Here is a 23,761-nt window from a genome sequence, read left to right on the forward strand (position 1 = left end):
TACCACTCTGAAGATCACAGGGCAATTCGCAACATAAAAATACAAATATACGATAAGGAGCCAGTCTACCTGACAAAGGAGTGGTGTACAGTGGTACCTCGGGTTACAGTCGCTTCAGGTTACAGACTCCGCTAACCTAGAAATAGTACCTTGGGTTAAGAACTTTGCTTCAGGATGAGAACAGAAATTGTGCGGCGGCAGGGGGAGGCCCCATTAGCTAAAGTGGTGTCTCAGGTTAAGAAGTTTCAGGTTAAGAATGGACCTCCAGAACAAATTTATTTTTTAACCCGAGGTACCACTGTAATATGATCCAACTGCATAGTTGCAGTAAGTTATCTTGTGGCCCTATTTTGGATCAACAGCAAAATCTGGGCTGTTTCTCTTTTGAAAGGCAGAATGACACACAGCAAAACATTGCAATAGTATGAATGGGAGGTTTCCAGAGAATGGGTGACTATGACCCAACTATCTCCATCCAGGTATGGTTGCTGAACTTGATAGAAAGAAACTGCAAAGGCCTCTTGAACCTTCAGTGACAATGCTGGATCAATAACTGACCCCAGACTGTGAACCTGATCCTTTAGAAGGAGCGCAACCTCTATGGAGAACTTGGGTCTAAGAGTAACCTACTGAAAGCACCTTCGTCTTATCTGGATCAAGTCTATTCACCCTTATCCAGCCCACTGCCATGCCCAAGCATTGCTCCAGCACACCCACAGCCTCCCCTGCAGCTGATGGAAAACAGAGGGAAAGCCAAGAGTAGACCACATAATGCTGGTACCTCCAGCCACATCTCTAGATGACCTCTCCTGGGAGTTCCCTGTAGATCAGGGGTGGGGAATCTCAGGCCAAATGTGGCCTTCCATGTGGAATTCCTCTGCAACTGGTATTTCTCCCTTCACATCCCAAATAATCAAAATCCTAGCATTTATTAATTTCTAGGGTTTCGGGGGGGGGGGTGTCCCCCTAATCTAGAACAGTATAATGGAAGAGGACACTCTCACACACCCCTTAAGTAAAGTAGGTGCAAACTCTGCTGAAATCTCTTCATCTTCCTGAGAAAGAGGCAGGGGGAGGGGAAACAGCTCCTCTTGCATTATCCAGAAAGCTGAGGGCAGGATTCTGCCCAGCATAATGAAAATCAATGGATTGCGTGAGAAGAGTTTAATGAAAGCAGTTTCACCCCCAGTAATGTGCGTGCTTCTGTCCAATTTGGAGTTCCAGATGTTGAAATCTCAGCTTAGAAGTTAACTTCTTACTCCTCCTTGTGGGTGGAAGCAAGGAAAACTGCCTTCTTCTATTCGCGTGTTTCCAGGAAATGCACCCCTCCTCCCTCTCCCTCTGGCCAATTTTCTCTCTCAGAAACAAACATTTCTCAATGTCCTGGCTCAGTACAAATTGGCCGCACCTTCGCTAAACACTGTGCAGGCTGGAAGAAAAAGGTCAGAGTCCTTTCTTGCGCTCCAAACACCAACTCAGAGTTAATCTGTAACCAGTTCTCTTCTTCAAGGCAGGCACGGCAACTTATTCTTTAGCACGTGACTAGACGATGGCTCTATAATTATATTTTTTTATTTCATCATTGGCCGAGATTTCAGTCTGCCTGTGCACTAGTCTCCTATCCTGCACAATCATGTCTCAGGAAGGATTGAAGGGAATTATGGAGAAGAAGTTGGAAGAAGCTAGAAAGGCTGCTCCTGAAGACCAGTTGTTTATGCATGAAGGGGGTTTATATCCTAGCATAGTCTGCTGTCCCGACACAATGAAAATTCTTGACACGTTTGAAGCTCGGAGTGATGATGTGGTATTAGTGGGATACGCCAAAACTGGTGAGTATGCTCATCTTGCAAGAAATACTTGGAGTCTGTGTGTGTGAGAGAATAATAATAATAATAATAATAATAATAATAATAATAATAAAGCATTTATATTATAATATTAAGGTTCTCATTATAATTAGCACCACATCCTTTTTTTAATCAGCAGAAACTTAGTAGTGAAACATTTAATGAGCTGTCTTGGTGAAAGTGCCTCAAAAGAAAAAGAAAAAACACTTGTATTTAAGACAGGGGTCAGCAAACTTTTTCAGCAGGGGGCTGGTCCACTGTCCCTCAGACTTTGTGGGGGGGGCTGGACTATATATTTTTTTCAGGGGGGGGAGAATGAATTCCTATGCCCCACAAATAACCCAGAGATGCATTTTAAATAAAAGGACACATTCTACTCATGTAAAAACACGCTGATTCATGGACCGTCCACAGGCTGGATTGAGAAGGTGATTGGGCCAGATCTGGCCCCTGGGCCTTAGTTTGCCTACCCATGATTTAAGAGAAGGGGTGGGGGGTGGGGAGAAATACAGGGCCTGTAAAATGAGATTTTGCTATTTATGACTTTAAAAACCTCCTACATGTTAAATGATATGAATTAATAAGCATGAAAATAAAAATGCCGAGTTCTATAAGCATTACAATGAGATGCAGCACAGGTGTGTGTGTGGGGGGGGCATTATCCATCCCGATCATGTCCTTGCATGCATACTGTTGCACCCCAATCTCTGAGCAGTGCGAGATTTCAGGGGTTCCAGGCGCTTACCCAGGGTTCGTGTTTGTTTTGTTTCAGTCTCAGTCTCAAACCTTTTATTGGCTATAGACAAAATCCCGAAGGGTTCAGTACAATAAAATCATTCTGCCCTGCTCAGCTCCATCACAACTTTACTTCTTGCAAAGCCCGTGGACCTAGAGAAACAGAGATATACAGGAAAACATAGATCTATAAAGGCAAAATTCAGAGGAACAGTGACAGTGGTGAAATAAAAAAATTAAGCCCCCAAGGGGGGATTGAAATAAAAAAAATAAGGTGTTATATATATATATATATATATATATATATATATATATATATATATATAAAATAAATGTTCATAAATGTACCAACCAAGCACATACATAGATATGGGGACCACATGTCTGGAGCAGCACAGGAAGACCGCCCTGAAACCATTTTGACTCCCAAACTGACCAAATGTTTTCTCTGCAAGGAGAGAGGGGGTGAGGGAACCTTCCCATTGTCTCAGGAAGTAGGTAATCACCATCTCAAAGGAATGGCCAGACTACCAGGAAAGGCAATCAGATAAGGCATTATCAGATAACCTGGCAGACAGGAAAAACAACATTCAAATTTTTGTTGTAGACCACCTTTTCTGTAATGTATGTATGATGTATGGTGGGGTGGTCTTGAGCACCAGGGAAGGCAATTTAAAATGTCTATATAAGGACAGGCACACCTTGGTTCTGGGTCCTCCTCCTTACCTGCGTGTGAGGAAGGCACTCTGTTGCAACAGTTCAATAAAGATCAGGCTTACTAGCTGCTTTGCTTCTCAATATTCTCTGGTTGGCCTCTGTTATTTTCTCCTACTGATGGAGAACCTACAACGGACTCTATAAGGGCTCTTGTGTCCCCCATAAGGGAATAAGGGCAGATTTTGTTTATTACAGAGGGGACCCTGATCTGAATTGGGAGAGGTTAATGGACATCATTCTTAAGTTAGGTCTAGGGGAAAGAACCAGTCAGCCTCATTATCACCCCTGGGGGAAAAAAAAACCCAATGCAAACCACTGCACATGTATGGTCTTATCTATGTTGTAAAAGGTAAAGTAAAAGGACCCCTGACAGTTAAGTCAAGTCACATACGACTCTGGGATTGCGGCGCTCATCTCGCTTTACAGGCCGAGAAGCCGGCATTTGTCCACAGACAGTTTTTCTGGGTCATGTGGCCAGCATAACTAAGCCGCTTCTAGCGCAATGGAATACCGAAACCAGAGCAGCGCATGGAAACTCCTTTTACCTTTCTGCTGGAGCAGTACCTATTTGTCTACTTGCACTTTTTGGCGTGCTTGGCAGGAGGTTGGCATGAGGTGGGACTGAGCAACGGGAGCTCACCCCACTGCAGGGATTCGAACAGCCGACCTTCCGATCAGCAAGCCCAAGAGGCTCAGTGGTTTAGACCACACTGCCACATGCGTCCCCATAGCACCACCTGCTATGCTGTATTCGTCTGCAAAACAAAACAACCTACCCCTTTTGGAGTCTCCCTGAACATTCAATTTGATTGTATGCGGGTGGCACTGTGAGTTAAACCACAGAGCCTAGGGCTTGCAGATCAGAAGGTCAGCGGTTCGAATCCCCGCGACAGAGTGAGCTCCCATTGCTCAGCCCCTGCTCCTACCAACCTAGAAGTTTGAAAGCACGTCAAAGTGCAAGTAGATAAATAGGTACCACACTGGCGGGAAGGTAAACAGAGTTTCCGTGTGCTGCTCTGGTTTGCCAGAAGCGGCTTAGTCATGCTGGCCACATGACGCTGAAGCTGTATGCCAGCTCCCTCGGCCAATAAAGTGAGATGAGTGCCGCAACCCCAGAGTCGTCCGGGACTGGACCTAATGGTCAGGGGTCCCTTTACCTTTACTATTCTTTAACCTATATGCACACCACAACTACATTCAAATTCCATGGTTAGGAATTTCGTTTCTGAAGATCCTTTGGCTGTGCAATAGTGATGCAAGGCCTATGTTACAGTAGGTATGAGGAGGAGTCTCTTTCTGTGTTTTCTAACAGTCCTTTGGCATTCCTTCAGGTACTAACTGGGTTGGTCAGATTTTAAAAGAGTTGGAAGCCGCATCTGGAAAATACGATGAAGAAGAAATGAAGCGGAGGCAGCAGATAGAGAAAGAATTAAAATTACTGCCATACCTTGAATTTGGAGATCCCGGGAAGTTTGAGGTCAGTATTGGCAAGAATAGTGCATAGCTTGATGCATTTGAATGACATGAGAGATACCACATGGTCTTCTCCAACCTCCAGAAATATGCAGTCAGTGTGATGAGTTAGTGCCATTGGGGTGGGTAGAGAGAACACATTGGTGTGGCTGGCTTCCCAGCTTTGAATTCAGTTTCTCCGTGCCAAAGCTCAACTCAGAACCTCTTCTGGGCATTTGTTTGGATGAGCTTGTAGAAGCCAGAGACAAAAACAAGTGACTTCAGCTGTGCCTTGTCTGGCTTCCTAATATTTAAGGCTGCAATCCTAACCCGATTTACCAGGGAGTGAACTCCAATGAATTCAATAAGACTTACTTCTGCATAGAAATGGTTACATTCAGAGTTATGTGAAGCAGCTCTCAATGTGTCAAACCTGCTGTGGATTATTCCTATAGTACAGTCAAACCACCTTGCTATTTTTCACACAAAGGAATGTTAACATTTCACTTTTTTTCTAACATGTTACTAAAGAGGTTGAAGAAGTTACCTTCCAGAAGAGTGATAAAAACACATCTCATTCCTCAAAAGATTCCAAAATCTATTTTCCAAAAGAAGGCAAAGGTAAGTTCACTGCTTAAAGTTTCCTCAATCCATCCATCCATCCATCCATCCATCCATCCATCCATCCATCCAACCATTTAGAAAATTTATATACCACTTTTCATGAAAATTCATCAAATTGGCTTACATACCAAAATATGGCAATGAACAAACTCTTATTTCAGATTCTGGTCAGAATAAACTTTAGGTTTGTTTCTTTCATTTTTACAATGGAAAACTGTTTTATTCAAAACTAAGGGCAGAAGTTTTCAGTCTCTTTGTATAAGAGGGAGGAGAGAGCAGAGAGCCCATGAGTCTAAGGTTTGCTGCAGCTTTAAAAAAATAATGCTAAAGAATACATTAGCATCATGCCCAGCCACTGAATGGTTGCATTCTGCATGGCAGAAGTTTATCAGGGTCTCAAGCAGAGGCTTTTGCCATCCTAAGGATGGCTTTCTGCTAAGGAGTCCGATCAGCCAAAGGATTTACACTTGTTCAAAAAGTCTTTGCCTCTCTCTGTACATGCCCCATGTCCTCTCCAAATCTGCTCCAAAGGGTTGGGGGAAACTCCAGAGTAGTTTAAGGGGGAGTACAAGGAAAGGAGAGGGTGAGGCCTTCTGTTGCACAAGCAGAAATCCTTGAGCTGATGGAACAGTGGCTTTGGGGCTACATTGGATTCCACCCTGATGCTGTAATCCTGTACAATTTTTACCTGGGATTCTGAGGAATTGACTTCCATGTTCAGCGAATAATTTCTAACAATGGGCTAGGAGCTCATCTCATTATTGTTATTTTTTAAGGGGTTTGTCCCCTTGTTTTATACTCTTTCTCTAAACTTCGTCATATTAATTCATGGCCAAATACATGAATATTTTCATACTATGGATTAAAGAAAAAGTTTAGATGATTTATGTTTTTGGTGTTATGGATATGAACTTTGTCCCCCTAGTTTTGCATACCTGTTCTGCCTCTTTCTGTTTTGAAGATCCTGGTTTTGTTTCGAAATCCAAAAGACACGGCTGTATCCTACTTCCATTTTTCCAAAGGCATGAGCATCGTCCCTGATCAGAAAACCTGGGATGAGTTCTTCTCAGAATTTATGAATGGAATAGGTATGTGCCTCTTCCATTCAGCCTGTTAAATTCTAGACTAGGTACAACAGAAATATGAATTTGTAAGAAGAAGAAAAGGTCATGTTGCTCTAAATCAGTGTTTCCCAACTTTTCTCTGACCGTGGCCCCCTTCCAACCTTGTTTCCTTCCTGTGGAAATGTTTCGTTTCTAAATAGAACATGTTTTATTTTAAATTTATACAAAATACAATTACATAAAATGAAAGGAACTTAATGAAATTTTACTGAAGGGGAAAAATCATAGAGCTGGAAGGAACTACAAGGGTCATCTTTCTACTGCAACCCCCTGCAATGTAGGAAACTCAGCTAAAGCATGCATGACAGATGGCTATCCAACCTCTGCTTTGAAACCTCCAAGGAAGGAAAGTCCAGATCCTCCCAAGGGAGATCCATCTTCCATGTATTATAAAAAGTAAACAACACTTATTTGACCCCAGTTATTTGATACAGAGGGGGAAACATCTGTAAGCATACCCTCCAACATTTCTCCAATGAAAATAGGGACGCCCTCTTCCATAATAATAATTTTACTATTTATACACCGCCCATCTGACTGGGTTGCCCTAGTCACACTGGGTGGCTTCCAACATATATAAAAACACAATAAAACATTAAACATTTTAAAAAAACCCAACCTTCCCTATACAGGGCTGCCTTCAGATGGCTAGGGGATTGGATAACTCCATACCTTTCAACATTGGAGAAATAGGGATGTCCTAAGGAAAAGCAGGGCATTCCGGCATCAAATCAGAAAATGGGATGACTTCTGTAAATCTGGGACTGTCCCTGGAAGATAGGGACGCTTGGAGGGTCTGCAAAAGGCTCACGGGGAGTTCTGTATATATGGGAGAATTTTAAAAAACAAGTGGTCCTTACTGACCTGGTGCAAAAAGATCTTGTCATCCAGAGGAGCCCTGGCTGTCTAGATGAAACACCATAGCCCCACACACTTTTACCTGGGAGTAAGGCCCACTGAACTCAGTGCGCCTTTCTTCTGAGAAGACACTTATTTACTAGCAAGTCAGCAGCACCAGATGAGGCTAGGTGCTGGGGCTGCAGAGCCAGGCTAATGCTGTCAACGGGCCCTGTGCCCCTTGGCAACATCTGAAGGCCCTGATCTGATTGGCACTGAGGTGGATCGCACCCTGTGCCTTGCAGAGTCAGGCCCCGGCTGCCACCTGGCCCAACACTGGTGGCAGCTACAAGCAGTGGTCAGAACAGGTGCAATCGTGATCGTCCTCTCCTGCTGTAAGCAAACCAGGACTGCTCCAAGAAAATGCATGGGGCAAAAAGAAGTACAAGGTGGCCCCCTGGTGGGCTGCACGCTTACCTGCTTGTGATTGGGCAAGCAGATAGCCAGCCAGCCAATCAGGATACACACACACACTTTTCTTTTTCACTTCCCTCTGTGCACCCCATTACGTAATTTCCACCTGTGCCCCCCTTGGAATATCCTGGGGGGGGCAGGGGGCCATAAAGCGCCTGGTTGGGAAACACTGCTGTAAACTGTTTGGAGTTTCACAAATCTTCAGTAGAGCAGTTTTAGATTTGCAATTTTGCAAATACATTATTTTAAAAAGCACCAGAAATCTTGCATGGCATCATGAACAATAAATAAATTTTTATACACCACACCTTTTCTGACTGGCTGACATACAGAATTTAAGTTTTGGAGAACAAGTCCAGACAACCTGTGATTTGTGTGCAAGGAGTCACCACAGGCAAAAAGCCAAAGTGGTCTAAGCTATGTGTGGTGGTCTATACTTTCCAGAAAGGTGAATAAAGTGAAAAGAATTACATTTGAACTAGCACATATAATAAATATTGGTGCACACAAAGCACAGGCACATAAGTGAAGAGCATTTGAAAACTATTATTAATTAATTAACCTCATGAATCATTGTAAAAGACATAACAGAGAGAACAGCTGGCCGTGAATTACAAGAAAACCAAAGTCATGGTTTTCTCAAGAAACTACATAAGGCCCATAGATGGTGCATGGACAACCAGCTAATTGAACAGGCCAAAGTCTTCAAATATCTTGGCCTTATTTTCCAATTTATGGGGTCATGGGGAGCACACCAGAAATGTGCAAAAGAACAAGCATCCCAAAGTGCCAAAATTCTGACATGTTTTTTCTACACAAAAGGTGGTAAACATATACTATTGGTCCTGGAAGTGTTCCAAGCTAAACCCCTCGCACAGTTATTATACAGGGCTCAGACTTGGACCTTGGATCTACGGAAGCTGTCCAATCAAAGTTTTTAAGGCAATTTTTCTATGTACCACCCTGAATCCCAAACGCCTAGAGCAGTGGTGGCCAAACTTGGCCCTCCAGCTGTTTTGGGACTACAGTTCCCGACATCCCTGACCACTGGTCCTGTTAGCTAGGGATAATGGAAGTTATAGCCCAAAAACAGCTGGAGGGCCAAGTTTGGATACCACTGGCCTAGAGGCTAGTCTTCCCTCAGTAGAATTACGGATTTGGCGTAAAAGACATAACATAGGACCATCAGCAAACAAGATCCATGGAAGACATTTTGAGAAACATTTTCACATGCTACCTTTCCAAACATTAGCTTGCATAAGCAAATGTTACTTGTGGGAAATGAATTCAGATTTTACATAAAAGCCTTTATCATTGTCTTATCAGAGATTTGTTACATGAATAAAATGTTCTGCTTTCTTCTTACTAGTTCCCTATGGCCTTTACTTTAATCATATCATTGAATGGAACAAGTATCTGGATGACAAAAATATCATGTTTATTACCTATGAGGAACTAAAAGAGGTAAATAACACTTTTTAAAATTTATTTTTAAAGCATTTCTAATGGACAGCGTGTGAAGGAAATTGAAACAGGATTTAAATCATGGTTTCTGCTCATCTCTACCCTCTTTGACTGGTAAACAGCTCATGAATGTTTTCTTTCAAAATACAACTTCTGGATTTGTGTAAGTCACTGAGGACTATTTCTTCATAGACAGTTCCAAACAATTACAGCTTGCAAGGAAAGACACATCTGGAAACAATAATAAGGCCACATATTTTTCTGTTACAAAACATATTGTTTAGTAGTCAAAGAACAACTGAGCAGGATTGAAGAAAGTTATGTGCTGGTTGCAACTCTTGTGTGGAACGCAGAACAAAAACAGGAACTGGGGATCTGGAAAAGTTTCATGAGGTCACAGTATTTTTCACTTGTGATACCCTTGTTTTCTTTATCCAGAACACAACTCTGGGAATAAAAAAAATAGCTGAATTCTTTAATTTTTCTGTGACGGAACAAGATATTCAGTCCATTATGGAGAAGACCAGTTTCAACAGCATGAAAGAAAAATCCCATGAAACCCATGGAAAAATGGGCAACACTCTTTTCCGTAAAGGTAACATTCTTATACAGGGGTTAGCAAACTTTTCCACTGGTGGGCCAGATCGCCTGTGCACAGGAGCGTGTGCACCCGTGGGCATGCACACATGCCCGCTGCTCTTTCCTCGCTGGCTTTCGGAGCCATGGCGGGGGAGGACGAGGAGATGTCTATGGCTTCCTATTGGCTGCAGGAGTTTCCTGCAGCCAATAGGAAGCCGTGGCTGCATCTCGGAAGTCAGTCCCCGTGTGGAGCTAAACAGTGCGCTGCCCCGATTTTAGCTCCACGCAGGGACTGACTGAGTGGGCGGCAAGGGCCGGGGGCCAGTTTAATGACCCCCTTGGGCCGAATCCAACCCGCAGACCGTGGTTTGCTGACCCCTGTTCTAATATGTTAAATTACTATCATCAAGAGTACATACCTTGCTTCTCTAGTACGTTTTTTTCCAGAAACATTGTGCAGTATGAGAAGTAAGCCTATAAGTGGAATATTTTAGAGTAAATCTATAACTGTAGCACAGTCTTATGACTGGAATGTACCACTCTAGTATGTAGATTGGGATTGTATGTTTCAGTGATGCTCTATTGAGGGAGAGAAACCACACCTCCATAGTGCTTCAGTTACATCAGGTAGAAAGTAGCCTAGAATCTGTTGTTTTCATGAATATGCCACAAATCAACCTTTCCTCTTGGATTTCAGGGCTCTGCTTACAGTTTTTCCACATGAATTCATCCACATATTTAGTGAATGTTGGTTGTTCTGTTTTCATCATTTACAGTATAAGCTGTTTAGATATTTTTATTATGTTAAGTGCTATAGCATTTTAATGATCATAACCATAATGATAACAATAATTTATTAAATTTGTACGCTGCCCTTCATCCATAGATTTACAATATGAAAAACACAAAATACATAATGAAAATAGGAATAAAAATAAGTATCCTCCCACCCACATTTAAAAAGGCATTGGATGTCAATCAGCTCAAGGTCTGGTTTAAGTGGAAAGTTTTTGCCTGGTGCCTAAAGGTATATAATGAAGGTGCCAGCCGAACCTCCCTGTGGAGATCCACTGCAGAAAATGCTAGTTCTCGTGTTGCCACTCCACAGACTTTTCATGGAGAGGGCACACGAAGATGGGCCTTAGATGATGAGCGCAGGGTCTGGGTCGGTTCATGTAAGGAGAGGTGGTTCTTGAGGTATTGCGGTCCTGAGTCATTTATATTTATCATAATATATTTTTGCCTCTGAAGGGCACGCTCTCAACAAAACATTCATGGTGGATTGCAGTAAAACAACAACAACAAACCATCACTACCAACAACGAGGTGTCCATAAAACCATAATCAGTCTGAAACAATCCCAGGCTGCAATTGTATTCATTCTTACCACTCAGTTTCATACCACTCAGTGCAACATTCTTTGGAGCTCTAAAATAAGTAAGCACATATTGCAAGATGGCAACCCACAAAAGCTCACTGAAATGAAATATTCTACAGCCCTATACAGGCATTCACCCAAATGTGTGTGGGCTGAAAATCGGCAGGAGACAATGCAGTATCCCTGCCCAACTTCCTGGTCACAGGGGATCCCAGTCTCAAGGAAGATGCTAAGTGTGTTTACCAAAACATATTAACAACCCCCCTTCAAACTTTCCCTGCTACAGGTGGGGACACCAGGGACTTTGTTTTCCTGTGCACCCTTGTCCCCTCCCGACTTTTAGCCCATGTTTGTGTGTGTCCCAGACAGCAGAAGAGGGCTTTTGCTGTAACAAGCAGCAAAGGGGCCAAGTGAACCTGACTTGGGGAGCTGCTTTACGTTTTAGGCACCTGAAAAGGTCCAGTTTTGGGGGCCCATCTGGCGGTAGTTGTGGAGAATTAAAAGCAGGGGCTCATTTAAGATAACACTTCCATGTGTCTGATAAAGTGACTCCAGTCACCTAAAGCTCATGGCACAATAAATCTCTCTCTTGTACTATAATCTTTATTATGTTTTATATTTGCAGGCATAGTAGGTGACTGGAAGAGTGTCTTCTCTGAGAGCCAGAATGAAGAAATGGATAGAAAATTTGAGGAGGCTGCAGCAAGAACTAAGCTTGGAAAGATGCTGAAGTACGAGCTATATTGCAAGAGCTAAGGAGGGCAATGGTGCTACAGTTGTCTCATGCCTTCTGTTTTGTCCATAAAGGAAGACATGTTTGGGTTGGTTTTGTTAAAGGGAAGTCTTTCTGGTATATGCCCCTCTCCATGCCCATAATAAAATGGATACCGGTAATTTTTTCATAGTAAAATTTATTAAAATTTCTTTTTTCAAAGTGTGAACTATTTCCAACAGTTTTTATTATTTCTGAACTGAAACTGTACTTGCAGGACCAGGCATCAGGTTCCCATCCCCCAACCCATGCAAATAAGAGTCCAATGAAGCTGGTTTTGGGGGGGGGGGGTCAAAACAGGCCACAACATTATTGAATAGAAAGGAAAGAGGTTTGGCTTTGGCACGGAACAATCAAAATACTTCTGGCTTGCCAGCCGGAAGTGAGGCGTGGTCAGTCCAGATGGGGGTTCCTAAGACTTACATCAAATAGGGTTGTCGGAATTGGGGGTTGAAAAGCCAGCAGGCTCGGCCCCAGCCGGAGCGGCTCCCCTCTTAGCCTTGCCGCTGCGGAGATCCATCAGTCATCCTCCTCCGACATGCCTCTGTGACCCAAGCTGCAGTGTATGCTTGAGCACACATTACTCAGCAGTATAAACTGCACAACAGATCAGGCTTGAGGCGTGGATACAATACTAAGCTACGCATTTATTCTATATAAATCAGGGCAAAGGAAAACATGGCCTCTCTCCTTGCTGTCTTCTCGGAGAGAGAAAAAAACAAAAGCAATACAGAGCGGAAGTTCCGCTCATGCCAGCAATCTGTGCTGGAATGTAAACAGACATGTGACATGTAACAATCCACATATCTGCAGCAAAGGGTGGAGTGGAATTCCCAACAAGGGTGACCCCCGTAGGGACCGCCGTCTGGGGGAGTGCCTTCAGCCCTGACCCTGCCTGGGCACACAGACATGGCCACTCCCCCTGGATCCCTTTAACGGGATACCCCAGCATTTGGAGGGGCAGGCAGAGACTAGAACCTCCCCTCCATCCAAAACAAAGGATTGACCCAATGTCAAACCGGTTGCAATGATTGATATGAGGCAAAACCACCAGGTTGGTGCCAATTAGCCCGGTGGGCAAATTCCTACCTGGTCCCATAAAGAACAGCAACCATCATAGCCACAGCAAAGTCATTGACTTTCAGCTTAAACCAAGGGTGCGTGGGCAGGGAAGAAATCCGGCAAAGAAACAAACAGGTAGTGCCCCAGGTGCGGGCTGCTTAAATGGGCAAGGGGTGGATTTGAGGGAAGCCTACCTGCTCTGTCGGCTCTGCCCCCTGGCTCAGCCCAAGTCCCCAGCCTGCATCCCCATTCACCAAAGCCGGGTGCAGGCTAGGATCCACTTCCTGATAGGCGGAGGGGGCTTAAGCCCCCACCATCTACCAAGAAGGGCATCACTGTTTCAGTTCCCTCGTTGGGAAGCCTTTACCATCCTGCAACGCCACTGCACAAAGAGGGGTGAACAGACTTGTGTGGTAGCATTCACCTAATTCAGGCACCCCCAAACGTGGCCCTCCAGATGTTTTGGGACTACAACTCCCATCATCCCTGACCACTGGGCCTGTTAGCTAGGGATGATGGGAGTTGTAGTCCCAAAACATAGAGAGGGTCCCAAACATTGGGGATGCCTGACCTAATTACTAGATCAGAAAGAAGAAAGACTTCCTAAACTGGAAAATGCTTAAGAATTTTAATTTCCATTTTGAAATTTGGTCTAAGGATTTTGAATACTACTTTTCTGAGCTGAAGATCAAGTCTTGACACAGATTAACAGATGATGTTTTGCATATGACAAATTAAAAAGTTAAAAAACAGAGAGATAGATGAATCTGGACTGGAGACAGATATGAATAACAACTGGATTTCACATATTCAGAAATGGAGGTTCTGTCGCTTTGTCCCAGAAGTCTTGGTGAAAGCAGTTTGCTGGAACCTGCACAGTACCTAACTGTGGGATGTATCATCACTGAAGCAGTCAAATGCAACATTTTCCTTCTGCCTAGCGTGGACACGCAGGGGAATGTGGCTCCAGACAGGAAGGACTTCCTGTCATACCTGCTCTGGAGCCTCCTCCCCTTGTGTGTGACCAGGTAGATAGGTGTGGACCTCCTCTTCTGGCTCATCCTTACAGAAAGTCTGCCCCAGCTCAGACTTCTATTCTCCACAAATGTAACTGTAAGCACAAGATAAAGCCTGCCTTTAGATTACTGCTGTGAACTGAATGTAAGTCAACTTTACTCTTACTTTTAAAGAAGACTGTTGTGTTGTTGTTGTTGTTATTTTAAAAGGGAAATAAAGTGGAAACTTACCAGGAACAAGCCAGACCAGACAAGCCAGACTGCATTGCTTAATTTAAAGGATTCTAACGAATCATCAACTTGCTTCCAGCAATCTGCAATGGAATGTGCTCTGCTGTTTGTTCAAGTAGAGTGAGTGAGGAGGGATAATATTTAATCAGTATATCCTCTCCTACCTTCCTCAACATTCCCAAACTAACCAGATGTGGAGATGGCAAGAATTCAGGCTATTAGACAAGTTCATAGAGAATAAGGCTACTAGTCAAAATAGCTACCACGCTACCTCCACGGTCAGGGGCAGCATTTGAATTCCATTTGCTGGCAAACAAGAGCAGAAGAGGGCTGTTGCCTTCCTGTGGTTGCTGGTGGGCTTCCCATGGGGGCTTCAGAGGCTTCTGTGGGAAACCACACACCAGACTAGAGAGGCAAGAGCTCTTATGTTTCATAGGCCCTGGGGCGCCAAACGTCAAAGGGTGGGGTTTAAGTTCTGGGAAAACCAAGTTAAAGCATTTAAAACAAAGCTTTTGTGTAAGGGTGTGGTCCCAGAAGTTCATACCTTCCTAGTGTGTAAAAGTTTAAGCAAACCTCACCAGATAAATAGATAGCTCTCTTGAGACAACAGCAGAAGATACCAGCTGATATGGGATAAAAGTCATCAACTGCATATTACTCTGTCTCATGGTTTGTCTTCTGGTAAAATACTGCTGGAAAACAATACTTCAGTTGATTATACTCACAATACAATTTCACTAGTGTTCCTACTGCCCTGTAGAGGGAACAACTTGTTAGCTATTTTTGTTTCCCAGCAACTGCTTTTCTGAGGTATGCTGCCTCTCTTACAGGAGATAATGTATAGCCATGCCATGACTAGTAGGGGGGTATATATGGTAGAGGCTGATCTTTCAAGTAACCTGGTCCCAAGCCAGGTTAAAAGGATAATAACCATCACCTTGAATTGGCCGACCAAAGCAGTAGTGCATAATGATCCAACTGCCCAGTTCCATTATTTATTCTGCAGAATCTGGGCTGTCCTTAAAGCCACCTGCCATATACCATGTCACAATAGTCTGAATAGGAGGTGACAGTAGCCAAGCTATCTCCATCCAGGTACGGTTGCTGCTGGCATTTCAGCTGAAGCTGATAGAAAGAAACCACAGAGGTCCCTTTAACTACTAATTACAAAGCTGGATCAGTAACTGACCCCGGGATGTGAACCTGATTCTTTAGATGGAATGCCAACCCTGTTCAGATCAGGTTGATCCCCATTCAGCTGGGTGTATGAATCACCCACCTACAGCACCGTCATCTTGCCTGGATTGAGTCTATTCACCTTCATCCAGCCCATTGCCATGCCCAAGCATTGATTCAGGACACCCACAGCCTCCCCTGCATCTGACAGAAAAGAGAAGGAAAGCTGAGTGTCACCCATATACTGGTGATATCTCCACCCACATCTCTAGATGACCTCTCCTGGGAGTTCCCTGTAGATCAGGGGTGGGGAACCTCAGGTCCACAGGCCAAATATGGCCCCGAAGCCTCTTTATCTGGCCCTTGGGACTCTCTCCAGGCCATATCCCTCCCAAGCAACACACTCCTCTCCTCAAACCACCCCCCTCACAGGCCTTGTTTCACACCCTTCATGAGGGTTTCTATCTGGCTGGATTCTGATAATGACTCTGGCTTGCCTGGATAAATGCTAAAGTGGGCTACGTGTGGGTGTACCTACTGTAGAAAGGTAAAAATTTGCATTCATTGCTCTGTCTACTTTGGCCTCTCATCCTGCCCAGCACTGGCATGTGGCTCCTGGAATCTTGCAGGAATGTGACCCTCAAGCTGCAAAGGTTTCCCAACAGCAATGTCAATATTAAGTAGCTCAAGAGAAAGAACAGAAATCTGCAGGGCCCCAAAGCACAATTGTAAAGGGGGTTGAGCAACAAAATGGATTTTATATGGGGACTCATTTGTAAATCCTGGGACTTTCACCAGGAAACGGGGACGTCTGGTAACCTTACGTTAACATGCAATGGGAATGCAAAGGCTGTTTTCTAGACATCTTCCAGCAATATTGGTTAAAGAGTAGCTTTACATTCTGAATGCCTCAGCAGATACAAATTGCAACTGTGGTAATCTATTAAGTTTGTTCTGTTTGGGCAGAATACAGAAAATATTAGTTTTCTTGAAGTGCCCGTCCCATCAGACACAAAGATGGCCATGAGAGGTAAACATGGGATTGAAATTCTGGACAAGTTGTTGGCTGATGGTGAGAAGCTAGCTCCAGAAGATAAGCTATTTACCTATAAAGGGATTTTGTATCCTCTTGCTGTTTGCAAGCTAGAAAATTTCCAAGCTCTTGAAACCTTTGATGCCAGAATGGATGATGTGATCCTGGTAGGATATCCTAAAACAGGTGAGTAGCCATATTTTCTACCCTAACAAAAATGTCTTATGAAAGGCAGTATATGAAGAACATAACCATACATGGAACATATTCAGTATAAAAAACAATTTATAAAGGTGCAGTTACATATAGCCAAGATTTTACGATGAATCTATATAGCCCAACCACGATGAGGAAGGAGTCATATATGACTCTCCCTGTTTATATACTCAAAAAAACGGAGAACCGTCTGATTTGACTTCACCCCCAGATTACACATTCATGTTTGATCATTGATAATTCCATTATTGATCTAGTCAAAATAAAGTCAAGATTAAAAGTTCATTTATAATAGAATGTCCAAAATTCAGAATTGATGCATGGACACCACGACTCTGTTCTCCACATCTTTAGATCATTTGCTTCTCCCCTCTCCCACACCCTCGTGACACCAATGTGCACATGTCGTTTGATAAAACACTTCAACAAAAGCAAAGTTGTTGTGCTTGTACATGCAACTACAGCACAATTTATTTTCTGTGGGGCTGTTACTGTGCCCACATGTCCATTCAAAAAGAGTCTTGACAGAATTGTATGTGCAATTACATCAAGTTTGCTTTTTTGAGATGTCCTCAATGTCAATTTATTCATATATCAACTTATCAGTATCAATTATCATGTAATTTGAAGGGAGCAGGATGACCAATGAACTGAAGCACATATCTGCAATATTCAGAAAGAAAAAACGAGAACATTGCTGAATTCCTAATGCATTGGTTCCTTCGGAAAGAAAACCAATTACTTCAACATTCTGGCATCTCAACAAGTCCAATTAATCTAGAACTCCAAAAGTTCAGAAAGATCTCAAGCTTTGAGAGAAACCAAAACCGACCAATTCACCCATCTCTAAGTCACAGTGCTGTAGTCTCCATCTGTCAGTCAGTAGGGCCGACACACAGATATTACCTGTATAACCACAATCCCCTGAGGTTTTCTGGTCCATAACTGCCCATGCTATCATTGGTGAGGTGTCACCAGTAAAGGATACCAGGGGACATTTGTGGGTAGTGTCCTTGAGCAGCAGGGATTTTCATGAGCAAAATATTTAAAAGCAGCATGAAGCCAGAGTGGGCATGTGTGCCAGTCTCAAGTACATACATAAGACATAAGTCATCTGCTTCAGGTACAAATTGGCTTGAAACCATGCTCAGCGGCTTGGAAATCAGAGCTGGGAAATATACAGAAGAGGAAAAGGAAAGAAGAAAGGCTATTGGAGAGGAATTATCAGTGCCTTCACGCCTTGAGTTTGGAAATCTAGATGCATTCAAGGTTAGTTCATCAGCAATCAGCATATCACGGACTTTATTTCATCTCTGAAAAGCATTTTAAGCATGTTTTTTTTAAAAAAAACTTCTTCTTCTTCTTCTTCTTCTTCTTCTTCTTCTTCTTCTCCTCCTCCTCCTCCTCCTCCTCCTCCTGCTGCTGCTGCTGCACCCATCATGCTAGGTTTCCTCAGATACTCTGGGCAGCTTACAGGAAATACAAAAACATGAGGGTGACTACACACAATAAAAGAGTTGTATTTGTCACATGATGCATATTCAATTTTCTCCAGAGAAATGGTAGCTATGCCTGAAAGCAATCATTTGTGAAGGGCCCTTTGTATGTTGTCAACACTTAGGAACCGAGCAGGCGAGGAATTAAATAAATAGAATAAAAATACTTCTAGTGAAAGATCTGGAATGAAATGTTTCTGTTACATGCAATTTACAATGTAGTGAAGAAAGGAATGGATTGACCACAGTGCTTATTTCCTATCTTATTTAAGAGGATGACGAAATTACCTTCCAGAAGGATCATAGTAACTCATCTCCCTCCTCATTTACTCCCCAAATCTATTTTCAAAAGTAAAGCCAAGGTGAGTACATGCATCTTATAGTCTTTCAGCTATAATTCCTTTACAGCAGCATTCACTTAAATGTTATTTCAGAGCATTATGAGCACATTCTTAAAGCATGATTTATATCTTTGTGTTTCAGATACTCGTGCTGATTCGGAATCCAAAGGATACAATGGTGTCTTATTTTCATTTCAACAATAACCTTTCTGTCCTTCCTAATTCAACATGGGATGCATATTTCACAGATTTTATGAATGGAAAAGGTATCCTCCTTATTTTGAAAAAAATCATGCAAGAGTAGTTCACAAGATGGGAAGAGGTCCTGCATCTGCCCCCCCCCCCATTCTGATGTCCAGGTGGCAGCAGAAGCTGGGAGTGTTCACCTTTGTTTAATATGCCCACTGAATCCTTTCCTAGGGACTTTGGACCTAGACACTGTCATGAATGCTATGGCAACCTGTAGACTTGACTCCTGTAATGTGCTTTAGCTGGGGTTGCCTTTGAAAATGGGCCAGAATCGTTCATCTGTCCAGAATCTAGCAGCACGACTCGTGATAGTGGACCTTCATGAGCTGTGCTGTTTCCCAATTTGTATCTAGGCTAATTTCAAAGTGCTGGTTTCAACATTTAAAAACCTACATGCAGGCACATGCATTCTTAAAACATCAGTGTCCACATGCATGGGAAAGCAGATCCAATGAGCGTTCCCACATGTATGTATGCAGGCGAGTTTATGTGAGTACGCTAACAGAGAGCCTGTTAAGTGTTAAAATGTTGATATCATGCAGCTTTCTTCTCCTTTTTATCCAGTGTGTTGGGGCTCCTACTTTGACCATGTCTCAGAATGGGACAAGTACATTGATGATGAAAATGTCATGGGCATATGTTACGAAGAACTTAAGGAGGTGAGGTTAACATTAGCCCCAGGGATATCAAAACTAGGTTTCTTTGTGAAATGCTGTTGAAGAGATAAATGCACAAGGACACTTTATAGGTGAATGTCCTGTCTGTGATGAGTGCGTATGGACTGTTAGGATCGTCCTACTCTCGTGTAGGACCCTGGTAGAGACACATGCCCAACTGCCATGTTCTCTCCCTCCTGGTCTGTCATTTGGGAGCTTCCAAAGCTTTCTTCAGCCTGAACATCACAGTGACTGATACCAAGAAGCATCAGCACACTTAGGGATCTGCAGAGTATTTGCAGTTTGCTTAACAGAACTCAGTAGCACAGCACTTTGGCTAATCTACGTTTATTTACATATAATACACTCAGAGCATTCTGACTTAGCTCTTTCCTCTTTCTCATCAGATAGCAAAGAGAGAAAGAACAAAGGACAATAGTCCCACTTTCCAGAACACAGTAGTACCAAAACACCCTGTCTCTGTCACTCTGTGGAATGAAAACATACACCATCATGTGATAGACAACATTCCCATGACTCCAAACATGGAGGAGGAATCCAAACATGGACATGCTATTTCATGTCTGACCGTTTTCTGAAATGCTCATAACACAGTTGTTGTGTAGGCTTGTGGCTTACGCTGGCAGTTGAGCTAAAGACTCTGGCCAGAGTTTTGAAAGCAAAAGCATGTATTAGGCTAGAATACCTCCCAACAGATACCTAGGTCACTCTACACCTGTCACTATTACAAGGCCAGGAAGAAGCAGGGCTGATATCAGAGCTGAAGAACCCACTTGAGTGAGTTTCTTTTTGTATGACATTGGTCTCCACCTTCAGTGTAGAGTTAGAACTTTTATATTTTTAAATTATTTTATGGGCATATAACAAAAAGAATGGGGGGGGGATCCTAATTCAAGCATATAGCTTTATATGTCCATATGCCTAAATAGGTATTTAAATCAGATTGACAAAAGGGTAGTAGTAGTAGTAGTAGTAATAATAATAATAATAATAATAATAATAATAATAATAATAATATATTATTTATACCCCGCCCATCAGACCTGTAGTAGTATATTTAACACACTATAGATGTAATCAGTGCTTTTTTATTGAAAAAAGTGTCAGTACTCACCAGCAAGCAGGGGGAGGAGCCAGTGGGGGGGGTTGGCCTGATGCCAAGTCTGGGCGGTGAGGGCGGAGTAGCTGCTTGATGCTCCCTCATCCACCCACCCACCTACCAGGGCGCTGCTGCTTGGGTGAAGAAGCCTCCCCTGCCTGACTTTGGGAAGGAGACAGCAGGCCTCCAGGATCCTGTCAGAGCATTGTGCCTCCTTGTCCTAAGTTGGACAAATGCTTCCAAGAGCCCTCGTGCCACCTCCCCCCCCCAAAGGTGGCAGTACTACGTACTGTTGCGTACAGCTAAAATGAAAGGACTGAATATACTGTTTTGACATGTTATCTCTTGTTTTTTGGGGGGAAAGGATCCAAATTTAGGATTGCAAAAAATCGCTAAATTCTTCAGTTTTTCCGTGAACGAAGAAGAAATTAAAAGTGTTGTAGAAAATTGCAGTTTCAAAGCTATGAAGCAAAAATCCACTGAAACTCATGGAACATTTGGAGATGCTCTTTTCCGCAAAGGTAAATTTCTAGGGTGGGGTGGAGTTGATAAGGTTATTCACCAATAGTTGCCTGCTAAGTGATCACAACTATGTATAGTTACTTATCAAGTTATTTTTTGCGTAACCTTCTTAAAGGTAGGGATGCCACAAAGGGTTTAATTTTCAGTCCAGACCTGTGATTTCAAGGCATCCAAGTTCTTCTTCTGGATTTTTATTTATCATTCAAGAACACAGGGTATGGGAATAGGATTTGATTCTATAAAATCAGCCCAGAGGTTGTTGAGGTTTGTGATGGAGAAAAGGCTCCCATCACCATGTCTCTGGTATCAACATGCAGCATCCTGGGGAACTTGCTGATGCCCCATTGGGACCCCCTTCTAATGCCTGCTCTGGACTCTCCTGTTCACATATTTTTTCCCCAGTAGTAGACAGCGCAAAGCAACTGGGAGCCACCACTTAGATTTCTCACAATGATTTGATTCTGCCCCCTGTTTCCAAGAGCTAAGAGGGCACCCATGGTATATGGGAGACTTGGCATGGGAGGGATCCATCAGAAGGAACTATACCAAGGTCCCCCTCACACCATCAGGCAGTCCTGTCTTTTGTGTCTCCTACTTTGGTCTCAGAAGTGGATAAATTGGATAATACATTTTAAAAGAGAAACAGGTGGTGATTTTTCAAATATCACTTGGACCTACATCCCACAAGAGATGGTTGGAGATTGTGGAATAGGATGCCCATGAGTCCTTCTTTACAGAAGACAGTGATCTATTTTTAAGAGCTGTTTCTAGTCGTTCTCTAGCTAAAGGTGCCCTCTGTTTGAGGGCTGTCCAGTCCAAGGTTTGTTTAAAGAGCACACAAGTCACTTGGTGTATTCCCCAATCTGGTGATATGTATTTTTATTTAAATTTATGCAAATCCACTTTTTTTGACATTGCATAACTGTCTACCCTATTGTCAAGCGAGAACCAATGCACTGACCTCTTTTAAAGTTAATTGTGACTTAGTTGTAATTAACAGCTCCTGTGTGAGAGACTTATGCACGGTGAGTGGTTAAGAAATAGCATGTTTCATAGTAAATCCTAACAGCAGCTGTGTGATGTTTGGCTGAGGAGCAAACGATTATGGTTCCTTTCTGTCAAGGTCAGTTACCTCCTTTAGCCAACAAATTCCAAAGGAGTCAGCAGCAGCAGCCGGTTCAGTGGAACAGAGGTGAAACTACAGCCTTCCAACAGTGGAGCCACTGCTGCTTTGCAGGGGAAGGGAAGGCTAAGCAAGTCACAAGGGTGGGGCTGCACAGGAGCAACAGCAGAACACCTATTGCTGCCATCACACAGTATTGACTTCATTGCTGTCTTGGCTTTCCCTTTTCCCTTTCCAGCAAGTGGCCGTGACACTGCAAATCCACCCCACTGAAGAGACCCCAGTTTAATAAAATACCTTCTGAATATATGTTAAAACTAGTCATTTATCTTAAATGTTTGCAGGATCTGTCGGTGACTGGAAAAGCCTTTTCTCTGAATCTCAGAGCCAAGAAGTGGACAGAAGATTTAAAGAGTGTTTAGCCGAAAGCAAACTAGGAGCAAAGATGAAGTATGAGGTTTACTGCAAGATCTGAGGAGGCAACCTATATTCAAAGGGCTGGCTGCCTCCTCCATGGTCTCCTGAAATACAATTAGCTTTGTCTCTTTCTGTGTACCTGTACAGAACATTGAGGAAGCCATAATGTTTCCTGTGTCTTGCAATTCCAGCAATTTTGATATTTAAGCAGGTTGACCTGATTAAATAATGGATGCTTGAGGAATTTGTTCTTTGTGGATCTTAATTCAAACTGACTTGATCTCTGTGCATGGACTATTGTATAAAAATTGGTTATCCTTCAGATTTCGCATTTAGCTGAATTTTGCAAAGCAGCTCTCAGTTGAAACTGTGAGGTGAGCGTGTGGAATCCATTTTGCAGCTCCAGTGACGCAGCATGGCTCCTGACAGCCCTGCTTCTGTATGTCGTGTTCCTCCAGGGGTTCATCACTTGCAGTGGGCAATCTTCTTCCTCTCTAGGGGCACCCCACCTGTGTTACTAGTCCAGCATGGTCCACTCAACTCTATTGAAAAAAATTCTTGCTCTGTAGCTCCAAGTGGGGCTAGTTGCTATACCTTCTCTTCCAGCAAGGCAACCAGTTTGCGGTTGCCACAAGTGTACTTTTGCATGTTCTCTGGGAGGAAGACAAACATGGCACTGGTGTTGCATGTCTCTGCAGCAGCTTCCTCACCTCTCATGTCTCTTGGTTCTATGCATACCGTGAGACAGCACCAAGGGCCTTCCCTGCTCAACACCCTCACAAATTCCCCTGTTTACGAGTCCTGGTCACAAGCTCTGGTCATAAGCTCTCAGAAGCTGCAATCAGCTCAGTTAACTGGTGCTAACTCCTTCCCCACTCACTTCCTCATTCTCAGAGCCTGAGGTGCTAAACTTTGAAGGGTGGCATTTGGTCTCAGAACGCCAAGATAAGGCATTTAAAGCAAAGCTTTTACGTAAGGGTGTGGCCACAGTAGTTCATACTACTGTGTGCAATAGTTTAAGCAAACTTAGCCAGAGAAATAAATAGCTCTCTTAAGACAAAAACAGAAGAAACTAGCTGATATGGGATGAAGGTTATCAA

The 23,761-nt window shown here is 43.2% G+C and overlaps 2 protein-coding genes across 2 annotated transcripts; both read left to right on the top strand.

Moving 5' to 3' along the window:
- The first annotated feature begins 1,077 nt into the window (after positions 1 to 1,077).
- Positions 1,078 to 12,172, top strand: LOC128410762 (sulfotransferase 6B1-like). The gene is made up of 7 exons (XM_053382419.1): positions 1,078 to 1,829; positions 4,631 to 4,776; positions 5,283 to 5,372; positions 6,337 to 6,463; positions 9,180 to 9,274; positions 9,713 to 9,869; positions 11,857 to 12,172. The coding sequence occupies exons 1-7, from the start codon at positions 1,634 to 1,636 to the stop codon at positions 11,985 to 11,987; spliced, it is 942 nt and encodes a 313-aa protein (XP_053238394.1). The 5' UTR covers positions 1,078 to 1,633; the 3' UTR covers positions 11,988 to 12,172.
- Positions 12,173 to 14,143: 1,971 nt separating this feature from the next.
- On the top strand, positions 14,144 to 22,947 carry LOC128410765 (sulfotransferase 6B1-like). Its single transcript, XM_053382423.1, has 8 exons — positions 14,144 to 14,226; positions 16,455 to 16,707; positions 17,861 to 18,006; positions 18,506 to 18,595; positions 18,717 to 18,840; positions 19,388 to 19,482; positions 20,964 to 21,120; positions 22,589 to 22,947. Exons 2-8 carry the CDS (start codon positions 16,506 to 16,508, stop codon positions 22,717 to 22,719), a joined length of 945 nt encoding a protein of 314 aa, XP_053238398.1. The 5' UTR covers positions 14,144 to 14,226; positions 16,455 to 16,505; the 3' UTR covers positions 22,720 to 22,947.
- The last annotated feature ends 814 nt before the right edge of the window (positions 22,948 to 23,761 follow it).

This window comes from Podarcis raffonei, chromosome 3 (genome assembly GCF_027172205.1).
Source record: "Podarcis raffonei isolate rPodRaf1 chromosome 3, rPodRaf1.pri, whole genome shotgun sequence".
Lineage (NCBI taxonomy): Eukaryota > Metazoa > Chordata > Lepidosauria > Squamata > Lacertidae > Podarcis > Podarcis raffonei.